This window comes from Oncorhynchus clarkii, chromosome 20 (genome assembly GCF_045791955.1).
Source record: "Oncorhynchus clarkii lewisi isolate Uvic-CL-2024 chromosome 20, UVic_Ocla_1.0, whole genome shotgun sequence".
Taxonomy (NCBI): Eukaryota; Metazoa; Chordata; class Actinopteri; order Salmoniformes; family Salmonidae; genus Oncorhynchus; species Oncorhynchus clarkii.
In genome coordinates, this window is record NC_092166.1 from 60,491,533 (window position 1) to 60,504,757 (window position 13,225).

A 13,225-nucleotide genomic window follows, 5' to 3' on the forward strand; every position below is an offset into this window, starting at 1 on the left:
ACACACACACACACACACACACACACACACACACACACACACACCGGGAGAACATATACGGACATGCACACACACACTAGATGTATATTCCCACTCAATAATTCAAAAAGGCTAAAGGTCCTCTAATTCTGGTGTTGTGGATGAAGAATAGGCACACCTGTAGCTCCGTAGCAGGCGCAGGTGTTTGGGGTTTATGCCTGATGCTCTGGCCACCTTCATCAGTCGAATCCCACGATGAGACACTCCCAACAGCTGGGTGTCTCCGCTGGTACCACCCTACCTCACACACACAGGGGAGATGAGCGTGTGTCTGTCTGTCAGCCTTTCTGTCTGTCAGAGAGAGAGAGAAAGAGAGCGAGAGAGAGAGAGAGAGAGAGAGAGAGAGAGAGAGAGAGAGAGAGAGAGAGAGAGAGAGAGAGAGAGAGAGAGAGAGAGAGAGAGAGAGAGAGAGAGAGAGAGAGAGAGAGAGAGAGAGAGAGAGAGAGAGAGAGAGAGAGACAGAGAGAGAGAGAGAGAGAGAGAGAGAGAAAGAGAGAGAGAGAGAGAGACAGAGAGAGAGAGAAAGCTAACTCACTTTGACAGGGAAGAGTCGTGTGAAGTAGTTTTCCCAGTTGTCCCTGGCAGCCATCACTATCCTCTTCTTCATAGTGTCGTCCTGAAGCGAGCTGATACTGGTGCCCACGTGGAAACTGGCTGGGGAGGGGGGGGGGGGGGGGGACACTCATTTTTTAACCTGGACTCGCCAACTGACTCACCTGGTAAAAAAAAAAAAGACAAATAAACTCACCTAGTAGGTCTTTCATTTTTCTCCGATCCTCTCTGGTGATCCTCACACAGGTGTCAGAGTACGTGTCTCTCATGATCTGAAAGGATTTAGAGTAATAGACGGTGTGATATGTGTAAGCCAGTGAAGAGAAATGGCCACTGGGAAATAACCAGTACTGACCTGCTCACAAAGGAGTTTGAGGATGTAGGGGTGGTTGAACCCCTCTCTGGGGTAAAACACCTGAACACAGAGGGAATTATAAGGACTGACTCATAATGCTAAACACACAACACGTGTAGAACAATACAGACGATTCCAACGTTCTCTTCGCCTGCCGCTCCAGCTCACCTCCTTGCGTAGGAACAGTTTGCCAGGCATGGCAGAGTTGGAGAAGTAGACGCTGGCGGAGAACCTGTGGAGCTGGGAGCGAACACTCTCCTCCCCAGACAGATCTATGGAGGACAAACAAACAACATGAGTTACTTTACATCTCTGTGGAGGTATTACTGTAGTATATGAGTTATGAACGTGTATCTGAGGCTACGGCTGGACAGGCAGTGTGTACACAGACATGTCTACCTTTACTGTATCTTTCCACCTGCATTTCAGGTAGTTGGACTTACTGAGTGTGGGGGCAGCCTTGGCGGGAGGGTCTGGCAAGCTTTCAAAGATGGCTGGGGGATAAGGAGGGGTGGACTTGGGTGGAGCAGGCGGAAGGTTCTTGGAACGACCCTGCGTGCCAAAGAGGTCGGCCAGGGAGCGCTGTTTCTGCTTCATGCTGTTGGAGATTGAGCGAGGCCCTCTGGTGGAGGGAGGAGAGGATTGCCACGCTGGGTGAGGCTGTCTCTGACGGGGGGGCTCCCTCTGGATCGGGGGAGGAGGGGCCCACTTTCTCTGGAGGGGATGAGAGGAGAGAGGAAGCGAGAGAAGTGTAGGACTAGAGCCTTTAATTATGAATGAACCCATCAGTAAGTGATTGCCAAGACTGTTCTTCTGTGTGCAATATTCCTAGTCTGTCCTCCAAATCAATATTTCTAGTTTGCGTTCCTGGCCCTTTGTTAACCCCAGCCAAACTCTAACCTGCTGTTCTACAGGGCCTTTATTCATGAGGATCGCCAAGGCCTCCTCTTTAGGATCATTCTTCTTCACAAACGACCGGGCTGGAACCCTGGAGAGGAGCAAGACAGAGGAAGTTGATGGTATATGGTACATAGAGGAAGTTGATGGTATATGGTACATAGATGGTACAAGACCCAATAGAGAGAAATTAGATGGATCCACTGTCCCACTAACCTGACGGGCTCGAAGGGTCTGGGGTCACTGGCGGGGCGGTTCTGGTATTGTTTGATGATGTCACGGATGCTGGTGGTGGGCGGGGGCGGGGAGGCAGGGGGGCTGGGGGGGTATGGGTCTCTGGCAGGAGGAGAGGGGGGAGGTTGCAAAGTCCTGGGGGCTGGGGGTGGAGAGGGGGTACGGGGCCGGGTCTGTTTGGGGGGGCTGCTGGGAGCTGGGCGAGGCTTTAACGGTTTGGCTGCTGGCTTGGGCTGAGAACCTGACAGAGTGAATGACAGCACAGGCAGATGGGTCTTAAACAAGACAAGACTCTCAACATCAGCTTCTCAGATGCTGATTAGGTATCTGGAAGGTTTATTCAGCTCTACTCACCAATCTTCTGGAAAAACTCTCTCTTCACCTTGAAAGACTCACGCTGGTCTGGACTGGCAAAGTCCACATCCCTCTCCGGCTGGAAAATCAGATGTACACATAAAACATGATACAGGTAAGTTAGCGTTTCACTGTTAGTCTTCACCTGTTGTTTACGAAGCATGTGACAAATACACATTTGAGTCTGTTTGCAAGTTAATGTTGTTTAATGGGTTTCTTTTGTAATTAAATGACACATTTTTGGCTAAGTACATAAAGGACACTAATCAAGCAGAGCAGCAAATAAACAATACTGTCACACCCCTCCCTCCCTCACACCTCAGGTATATGGTGCTGTGGCTGTGTTTTCATCTGGCTGGGTGTGCGTAGCGGTGGTGGAGTGGGGGGATTTGTGTGGAGTGGGGGTGGGGGTGGGGGTGATGGGGCGCGGGGGGGTGTGGCGGTTCGGTTAGCCTGGCGTCTCTGCTCCTGTCTCTGCTGCTGCTGCTCCTGTCTCTGCTGCTGCTGTCTTTGCTGCTGCTGTCTCTGCTGCTGCTCCTGAGCCTGCTGCTGGGACATGGTCATGGCTTGCATTGTCATCTGCTGGGCCTAGAAGGGGAGAGTGAGAGGAGAGAGAGAGAGAGAGAAGAGAGAGAGAAGAGAGAGAAGAGAGAGAAAGAGAGAGAAGAGAGAGAAGAGAGAGAAAGAGAGAGAAGAGAGAGAAGAGAGAGAAGAGAGAGAAGAGAGAGAGAGAGAGAGAGAGAGAGAGAGAGAGAGAGAGAGAGAGAGAGAGAGAGAGAGAGAGAGAGAGGGAAAGAGAGAGAGAAAGAGAGAGAGAGAAGAGAGAGAAGAGAGAGAGAAGAGAGAGAGAAGAGAGAGAGAGAGAGAGAGAGAGAGAGAGAAAGAGAGAAAGAGGGATGGAGAGAGAGGATGGGCAGTCACTAGGTGGTCATGTTAGAACAGAAGCGGCAATATTATAAGAACTGTTGAACAAGGAAAGGGTTACGGTGGGTTTCTTTTCCCTGGCACGTGGGTTCCCAGTTTCCCCCCAGTGTCTCCCAGTCCTTACCATGAGCAGGGCCTGTTGGTTGATGAAAGCCTGCTGCTGTGCTGCCATCTGCTGGGAGTCCACGGCTGGTGCAGCTGGCTGGGGCATCATCATGGTTGGCATCATAGGCATGGGGGCCGGTGGCATCATACTTGGCATCATCTGAGCCCCGTAGCCTTGCATGGCAGGGTTCATCGGCATTCCTGGGAGACCAAAAAAAATATGGGACATTTTGGAATTGTAGGAAGAAAAGTGGGGAAATAGTGCACGATAGAGAAAAATAAATGACTTGACCATAGTTGAGGAAAAATATTTAAAAGCATGATTAGAATGTTTGTGTTATTATATTGTTCCCCTCACTCACCCATAGAATAACCTGGCATTGTCATTGGGACACCTGCAACACAGGTATTGTATTTAACATTAAAATGAAAACCCATTGCCCCAATAACGAGAGAAACGGAGAGATGCGGGAGACAGAGCAAGCAAGAGATACAGTACCTGCTCCATACATCCCTCCTCCTCCTCTCATCCTCCTGTTCAAAATGGCCATACGCTCCCTGTCCTAAACACACACACACACACACACACACACACACACACACACACACACACACACACACACACACACACACACACACACACACACACACACACAAACACACACACACACACAACAGCAGAACGTTTTGTTACGCAATCTACACGGCACATACAGTAATACGATCCACAAAACTGTAGTTACCTAATCCCCAGCCTTGCCTTGTAACCAAGACAAAGGAACAGAAGACACAATCCAACCAGTAACAGATAATCACAGGTAAATACACAGTTACAGAGCACATCCTATTAGATATAACATTGAATGGTGCTGACCCCTGGTCCCTGGTCCAGCACTGGGTCAAAGAGGTCATCCAGATAAGCATCCATCTGACGACCACGAGAACCCTCTGACGGCTGGTAGTCTCCGCCGTCCCAGTGGGCCTCCTGCTGGGGGAGACCAGGGGCCTGCATGGAGGGGGCCGGAGGGATGAACCCATCTAGATCTGTTATCATCCTAATGGCGAGAGAGAGGGAGAGTGAAGTTGGGGTCCTGTGTGTGTGTGTGTGTGTGTGTGTGTGTGTGTGTGTGTGTGTACAGTGTGTACAGTGTGTACAGTGTGTACAGTGTGTGTGTGTACAGTGTGTGTGTGTGTACAATGTGTACGTGCATCTCTGTGTGTGTGTGTGCCCGCCGGCCTCACCGGTTTCCCTCGTTGTTGAACAGGTAGTCAGTGGGTGTGTGTGCGGTCCCCAGTGTAGTATCAGTCTCTCCTCCAGCCAACAGGTCCATGACAAAGTCACATCCAGGCAGGTCAGACCAGCCCTCATCAGCCAGCAGAGACACAGACCAGCCCCGAGGAGCCTCACCTAACCCTCTGAAGTGGAGCAGCCACGAGGCCAGCTGCTCTCCTGTGGTCCAGGACTCTACCTCAGCTGTAATCTTCTCCTCTGGAAGAGAGAGAAAGCGAGGGAATGAAACGGACATCCCTGGTGCTGCAAACAGCAACCACTCCGGCCAGGTGAAATATCATGATAACACCGAGCAAATGGAACCACAACATCAGAAAGGCAACGTGACAAGCATGACACAGAGATGACTTATACACCCCTTTCTCTCACCGTTGAAGGTGTGTACGTCCAGAACCATCTTTCCTCTCCTCTGATTGGCTGTCCACTCAAGCTGGGAGGGGGGGTGGAGGCGGGAGGTGGGGGAGGGTAGGTGGAGGGAGGTGAGGAGTTTGTGCTGGCACAGAGAACGATATTCACCTGGACCCTTGTCAGACACATACCTGTCCACAAGTGAGACAGAGAAACACAGACTTACATACCTGCACATGTCAGACAAAACCAACTAACCACATATGGTCAACAAAGAGAGGACATATTTTTATGGTAGCTAAAACTAAAAACTTTTTCAATAATGACAAAAAAATACATCTTTAAAACTGATTTTGCCCACTAAGCTACGTACTTGAGCAAGGATTTGTCAAGGGCTGGGGAAGGGGTGAAGGCACTGAGGCAGCAGGCTAGTAACAACCAGCCCCGTAGGGACCCCTCCTCTGACTCCCTGCCCCAGGTGGTGTAAGCTATCTGGGCTAGGATCTCATCCCTCAGGGGGGGTCTGGTAAGGCCCTGCTCCACGATGTAGTTTCCCAACAGCTGCTCCTGCCAGCCACTCAGATCACTGTCCCCTGCAAAGCGCAGGATCTGGAGAGAGACACAAGGGTTAAAGAGATGAGATATTGTGTGTGCGTGTGTGTGTGTGTGTGTGTGTGGAACTGACCAGTTTGTAGATCTCCAGAGCTATGCAAGCGTCTTCAGGCTCCAGATAGGTCAGAGGTCGCTGGAGGGAGTAGCCCTGCGGCTGACACCAGCCATCCTTCAGCGTAGTGTTGGCGTATCGTGAGAAGGGGTAACTGTCTATATCGAGGGGCAGGGTGAGGGTGTGTCCTGCTTTCACCTGTGGAGGCGCCACCTCTGTTACCCCAGAGCCATGCTGCCGCCCTGGTGCAAGGACACATAACTACAGTCACACACAGAGAAAAGACACCAGAGAACAATGGCAGTCCTGGGTCCAATCCAGCAACAGCCCACCCTTTACCTGCCACTGCTGTGTTTACACATCAAAATATGAGCATTATTATCGACATCATTTTTGTTGATGTTGCCAATACCAGATGACCTCAACCCATCTCCACCAATCCCAGCGCTGCTCATACTCACCTGCTGCGCTGCGTAGTCTGGCCGACAGCTCAGCTGGGATCTCCAACATTCCCACATCCTGGAAAAGGCAGGGAATTATCAGGAAGGAATATGTTATTGGACCAGAGGCTCCTTTTAAACATATGGCTTTGATTTCTATATCTACTAATACCTTTTAATTGGAATAGATTTCGTACAGGTGTAGTGACCTCTTACCATTCCTGTGGAGGTGTGATCTTCAGTCTCAGTGGTGGGTTTCACCGTGCTCCTCTCGTTCCTCTCTTGTTCCTGAGAGCAAACACACACACACACCGGTTCGACTGAGTTCAGCCCTGAGCTATCTACATCTCATCTCATCTGAACTCGTTTTCATACAATCAGGACATGCAGTGCACTGACGTGGAGTGAGGACCCCTCCTTTCAATAACACAAGAAACAAACAGACTACACATGATCACAGACCTGTTAAACCTTTACACAAACAGGAATCTGAAGTTCATTTAATCCCATTCAATTAAATCCAGCCTTTCTCAAGTATTGAATAAACCTTCCACTGTTTCTCCTGTACCTGTGCTCAGGTGTTGTTGTCCTACCTGCCCAGGCCAGGTATGTCGAGGTCTGTCAGGTTAACAGACCGAGAGAGAGAAAGTCCAGTCCTATTCTTAGAAAAACAGCCTGTTATATATCCCAGCTGCCTTCGCTCCGCCCATAACACAGGCCACACGGATACCAGAGTCCAGAATGCACACCGTAATCTAATGGTTTACAGCCTGAGCTTCATACAGCTAAAGGTGCTTCCTCATGTCACTGCACTGTAAGTGTATTATAGTGTATTCTTGCAATATGAATGTATGTTTGTACAGTTGAAGTCGGAGGTTTACATACACCTTAGCCAAATACATTTATACTCATTTTTTCACAATTCCTGACATTAAATCCTAGAAAAGAAATCCCTGTCTTAGGCCAGTTAGGATCACCACTTTATTTTAAGAATGTGAAATGTCAGAATAATAGCAGAGACTGATTTATTTCAGCTTTTATTCAGAAGTTTACAGACACTCAATTAGTATTTGGTAGCATTGCCTTTAAATTGTTTAACTTGGGTCAAACATTTCAGGCAGCCTTCCACAAGCTTCCCTCAATAGGAATTTTGGCCTATTTCTCCTGACAGAGCTGGTGTAACTGAGTCAGGTTTGTAGGCCTCCTTGCTGGCACACGCTTTTTCATTTCTGCTCACAAATTTCTATAGTATTGAGTTCAGGGCTTAGTGATGGCCACTCCAATACCTTGACTTTTATGTCCTACTTTGGAAGTATGCTTGAGGTCATTGTCCATTTGGAAGACCCATTTACAACCAAGCTTTAACTTCCTGACTGATGTCTAGAGATGTTGCTTCAATATATCCACGTAATTTTCCTCCTCATTATGCCATCTATTTTGAGAAGTGCACCAGTCCCTCCTGCAGCAAAGCACCCCCACAACATGATGCTGCCACCCCCATGCTTCACGGTTGGGATGGTGTTCTTCGGATTGCAAGCCTCCCCCTTTTTCCTCCAAACATAATGATGTTCATTATGACCAAACGGTTCTATTTTTGTTTTATTAGACCAGAGGATATTTCTCCAAAAAGTACGATCTTTGTTCCCATGTGCAGTTGCAAACCGTAGTCTGGCTTTTTTATGGCAGTTTTGAAGCAGTGGCTTCTTCCTTGCTGAGCGGCCTTTCAGGTTATGTTGATTAAGGACTCATTTTACTGTGGATAAAGATACTTTTGTACCTGCTTCCTCCAGTATCTTCACAAGGTCCTTTGCTGTTGTTCTGGGATTGATTTGCACTTTTCACACCAAAGTACGTTCATCTCTAGGAGACAGAACTCGTGTCCTTCCTGAGCTGTATGACGGCTGTGTGTCCTATGGTGTTTATACTTGCGTAATATTGTTTGTACAGATGAACGTGGTAACTTCAGGAGTTTGGAAATTGCTCCCAAGGATGAACCAGACTTGTGTAGGTCCACAATTTTTTTCTGATGTCTTGGCTGATTTCTTTTGATTCCCCCATGATGTCAAGCAAAGAGGCACTGAGTTTGAAGGTAGGCCTTGAAATACATCCACAGGTACACCTCCAATAGACTCAAATGCTGTCAATTAGCCTATCAGAAGCTTCTAAAGCCATGACATTTCCTGGAATTTTCCAAGCTGTTTAAAGGCCCAGTCAATTTAGTGTATGTAAACTTCTGACCCACTGGAATTGTGGTACACTGAATTATGAGTGAAATAATCCATCTCTAAACAATTGTTGGAAAAATGACTTGTGTCATGCACAAAGTAGATGACCGACTAACCGACTTGCCAAAACTATAGTTTGTTAACAAGAAATTTGTGGAGTGGTTGAAAAAATGAGTTTTAATGACTCCAACCTAAGTGTATGTAAACTTCCGACTTCAACTGTAGATTATCTGAAGTGTATTGATGGGTGTGGGTGGGTTAGACAGCACACACCCACAAAGAATGTAATTGCCTGGTTAAGAGATTTGCTAATGTGATTGCTGGGTGGTAGATTACGAAACATGTCAGCTATGTCTGTGTTGATGACTGATTTAAAGCGATAGTGTACTACAATAGCTGTATCTTAATCCTTGATTACTTTGCTGCAATCCACCAGGTAAATGTTGCAATTCTTCAGCGATTTCTGAAAACGTTTAAGTTTTGAATCCGGTGTTGTTTTCTGTATCAGCTCATAAACCATGTGCCATTTGAACTTTGTCGAATGGATGAAAAGACAAAGTTCAAATGGCACATGTTTTGTGTATCAGCTCATAAACTAACACCGGATTCAAAACGTAAACGTTTTCAGAAATGGCTGAGGAATTGCAACATTTACCTGGAGCCAACTCTGCAAATAGCACTGCTGGGTGATTTGAAAAGTCATCATCAATCAATAATATAATAATACTTTTAGCAGAAATATTTATCTTTAATTTACAATCTGGAGAAACTATGAGAATAGAAAGGTTCAGAACGTTTGGTGAAACATCACAGCACAGTTGAAAAATATATGGCAAATAGAAATCCAAAACTGGATGGTGTTAAGAGACGGGAGGGGTTGTGTGAAGCTGAAGGAAGGGACTAAAAACAACAAGATAACGCATGTAAAATATACTGGGTCCGTAAAATGTATATACTATAGGTTCTGAACTTCTCTGAAACAGCTCAGTTAAGAATATATGGTAAATGGAAATAAAAACGTATGGTCTTCAGAGATAGATGGGAGGGGTTGAGGGTAGCTGAAAGATGGGACTAAAAAACTAAAATATATAACTATTGTAAAATAAATGTACAGTACCAGTCAAGTTTGGACACACCTACTCATTCAAGGGTTTTTCTTTATCTTCACTCATTTCTACATTGTTGAATAATAGTGAAGACATCAAAACTATGAAATAACACATATGGAATCATGTAGTAACCAAAAAACTGTTAAACAGGACAAAAAGCCTTGATTACAGCTTTGCACACTCTTGGCATTCTCTCATCCAGCTTCACCTGGAATGCTTTTCCAACTGTTTTGAAGGAGTTCCCACATATGCTGAGCATTGACTGACCTTCATGTCTTAAAGTAATGGACTGTTGTTTCTCTTTGCTTATTTGAGCTGTTCTTGCCATAATATGGACTTGGTCTTTTACCAAATAGGGCTGTCTTCTCTATACCACCCCTACCTTGTCATAACAGAACTGATTGGCTCAAAAACATTAAGGAAAGGAATTCCACAATTCAACAAGGCACACCTTTTAAACTAAATGCATTCCAGGTGACTACCTCATGAAGCAGGTTGAGAGAATGCCAAGAGTGTGCAAAGCTGTCATCAAGTCAAAGGTTGGCTACTTTGAAGAATCTCAAATATATAATATATTTCGATTTGTTGAACCCTTTCTTAGTTACTACATGATTCCATATGTTATTTCATAGTTTTGATGTCTTTACTATTATTCTACAACGTAGAAAATAGTAAAAATAAATAAGAACCCTGGAGTAGTTGTGTCCAAACTTTTGACTGGTTCTGTATATATTTACAAAAGGCATATATGGGGATTGGAAATGATGCAGACAATGACATTGATGAAGCTAAACATGACTTATTAAACAATATACAGGTATTAAGTAACGGGTGATAAGTGCAGACAAATAGCCTCTCTATCTCTCACCTGGCAAGAGCGTCCGTAGTCCAATTTCCATAAGACAATAACACCCAATGAAAGAAATTCAATGAACAGCACATAATAAGGAAACTAAAAGAAGAATTTGGATTAAAATTTAAACCAAGGCAGTAAGTATGCTTGTCGAACATCTCATTCCAAAAGGTTTTTTTTAACCTTTATTTAAATAGGCAAGTCAGTTAAGAACAAATTCTTATTTTCAATGACGGCCTAGGAACAGTGGGTTAACTGCCTTGTTCAGGGGCAGAACGGCAGATATGTACTGGTCAGCTCGGGGATTTGAACTTGCAACCTTTCGGTTACTAGTCCAACGCTCCAGCCACTAGGCTACGCTGCCACCCCAGAGGAGTTGGTCCCCTCTTCGCTTCTATAACAGCTTCCACTCTTCTGGGAAGGCTTTCAGCTAGATGTTACTGTGGGGACTTTCTTCCATTCAGCCACAAGAGCATTAGTGAGGTTGGGCACTGATGTTGGGTGATTAGGCCTGGCTCACAGTCTGCATTCCAATTCACCCCAAAGATGTTTGACGGGGTTGAGGTCAGGGCTCTGTGCAGGCTAGTCATGTTCTACAACACCGATCTCGACAAACCATTTCTGTATGGACCTCGCTTTATGCACGGGGGCATTGTCACGCTGAAACATGGGGGCCTTCCCCAAACTGTTGCCACAAGTTGGAAGCACATAATTGTCTAGTATGTCATTGTATGCTGTAGAGTTAAGATTTCCCTTCACTGAAACTACGAGGCCTAGCCCAAACCATGAAAAACAGCCCCAGCCCATTATTCCTCCTCCACCAAACTTCACAGTTGGCCCTATACATTTGGGCAGGTAGCGTTCTCCTGGCATCCGCCAAACCCAGATTCGTCTTTCGGACTGCCAGATGGTGAAGCGTGATTCATCACTCCAGAGAACGCATTTCCACTGCTCCAATGGTGGCGAGCTTTACACCACTTACACCACTGGGCATGGTGTCTTAGGCTTGTGTGCGGCTGCTCGGCCATGGAAACCCATTTCATGAAGCTCCTGACAAACAGTTCTTGTACTGACCTTGCTTCTAGAGGTAGTTTGGAACTCAGTAGAGAGTGTTGCAACCAAGGACAGACCATTTTTACGCGCTACACGCTTCAGCACTCGGCGTGCTGCTACTTCGCGGCTGTGCTGTTGTTGCTCCTGGATGTTTCCACTTCACAATAACAGCACTTATAGTTGACCGGGGCAGCTCTAGCAGGGCAGAAATGTGACTGACTTGTTGGAAAGGTGGCATTCTACGACAGTGCCACATTGAAAGTCAATGAGCTCTTCAAAAAAAATAATAAAAGAGGCCTTTGCTACTGCCAATGTTTGTCTATGGAAACTGCATGGCGGTGTGCTCAATTTTTTTTTTTTACAACTGTCAGCAACGGGTGTGGCTGAAATAGCTAAATTCACTCATTTGAAGGGGTGTCCACATACTTTTGTATGTAGTGTATAAAGAGAGGAAGAATAGAAATTCCCAATAAAGCATCCATGGTAACATAGCAAAACCTATAAACCTATTATCAACAGTATACCCTTCCATCTCGCCTTCACCCTCTCTCTCCTTTTCCCTAACAAATCCCCCCTTCTCATTCAGTCTTCATTCGACAAAATAATAAATAAAGCCTTGAGCTGAAGAAAACTAATATCAAAGTATTAAAAAAACGACATGATAATGAATTATAAATAGTAGAGCCTACCTGTCAACAATCCTGAGGAGTAAGAGTTACTCCAGAGTGAGACAGACCGACAGGCAGAAGGAGAGATGCTACAGCCTATTATTGCAGTAATAGGGGTTGAAGTCCGAAAACAATAGGAGTATGTGGCTAGAGGTGTGTGTGTGTCTGTGTGTAACAGGAAACAGAGAGAGAACGGGCGTGGTAAGTGTAGGTCAATTGGAGGAGGAGGAGAGGGCTGAAATATTTACATGGGTGACCACACCCTACTTCCATCCCATTACCTGGCAGTGACGCATTGAGGGCACAGCAGGCTACCTGGTGACACATTCACTTCAATTCACTTTCATCCCAAAGATCAGTTCTAGGATCAAAAGTACACAATTCCTGTAACTACATGGGTAAAGTCACCCGTTTTTGCCAGGTAAGTTACTGAGTGGACAACTTAGTCAAGTAATATTCTTTTAAAACAGAAGTGATCCACACCCATACATTTATTAACAAGTAGATATAAAATCAGTCCCAACTTCTTAACATCCTAGTTTAGTAGCCGTGGAAACTAGAACACTCCTTGTAGAATTTATAAGGGTCTCTCCTCACAGGAAGTGACTGTATCGTAACCTACGGATCGGAACTATGGATGCCTCCCTCCCCAAACACAAAGATATGGATTTCCAAACAGTTACTATGTCAACACAATGAGAAATACTTGAACTTATTCCAAAACTAAAGTTATCACACAGTCAACTCCTCAGAGTCCAAAGTCTACTGAATCCGAAAAGGAACCAGGGCTATTTATTTAACCATGGAATATAAACATGAGTAACAAACACCAACAGATAGTACCAAAGCAACAGTCGTACTGTTTGCAAAACTTTACCAAGGCAACAATATAGCACAGTTAAACGTAAAAACAGCCAGGCTCCCACGCTGGTCCAAGGCCATAGGATTAAACTACAGTAGTAGACTATGTAAGGTTTTATATTATGGTACAACAACAGTATCAAGATGCATTCAATGAGGATTCAGGCAAAACATGGAAGGTAATGACTTCAGGGTGGGAGAGAGGGAAGGGGGAAACGACTTCAGGGCGGGAGAGAGGGAAGGGGGAAACGAC

The 13,225-nt window shown here is 45.7% G+C and overlaps 1 protein-coding gene across 1 annotated transcript in view; it reads right to left on the minus strand.

Annotated features, from left to right (window-relative positions):
- Window positions 1-13,225, minus strand: part of LOC139377128 (unconventional myosin-XVB-like) — a 31,454-nt gene that overhangs the window by 6,082 nt on the left and 12,147 nt on the right. Inside the window, exons 23-43 of the mRNA XM_071120150.1 lie at window positions 6,420-6,491; window positions 6,225-6,282; window positions 5,785-6,005; window positions 5,473-5,708; window positions 5,121-5,290; window positions 4,703-4,949; window positions 4,335-4,515; window positions 3,960-4,023; window positions 3,823-3,855; window positions 3,480-3,661; window positions 2,975-3,019; window positions 2,750-2,905; window positions 2,432-2,510; window positions 2,060-2,318; window positions 1,847-1,934; window positions 1,390-1,660; window positions 1,115-1,218; window positions 947-1,006; window positions 788-863; window positions 575-693; window positions 158-276 (exon numbers count right to left, since the gene is read on the minus strand). Coding sequence (XP_070976251.1) covers window positions 158-276; window positions 575-693; window positions 788-863; window positions 947-1,006; window positions 1,115-1,218; window positions 1,390-1,660; window positions 1,847-1,934; window positions 2,060-2,318; window positions 2,432-2,510; window positions 2,750-2,905; window positions 2,975-3,019; window positions 3,480-3,661; window positions 3,823-3,855; window positions 3,960-4,023; window positions 4,335-4,515; window positions 4,703-4,949; window positions 5,121-5,290; window positions 5,473-5,708; window positions 5,785-6,005; window positions 6,225-6,282; window positions 6,420-6,491 — 2,840 coding nt within the window. The remainder of the gene's footprint in view (window positions 1-157; window positions 277-574; window positions 694-787; window positions 864-946; window positions 1,007-1,114; window positions 1,219-1,389; window positions 1,661-1,846; window positions 1,935-2,059; window positions 2,319-2,431; window positions 2,511-2,749; window positions 2,906-2,974; window positions 3,020-3,479; window positions 3,662-3,822; window positions 3,856-3,959; window positions 4,024-4,334; window positions 4,516-4,702; window positions 4,950-5,120; window positions 5,291-5,472; window positions 5,709-5,784; window positions 6,006-6,224; window positions 6,283-6,419; window positions 6,492-13,225) is intronic.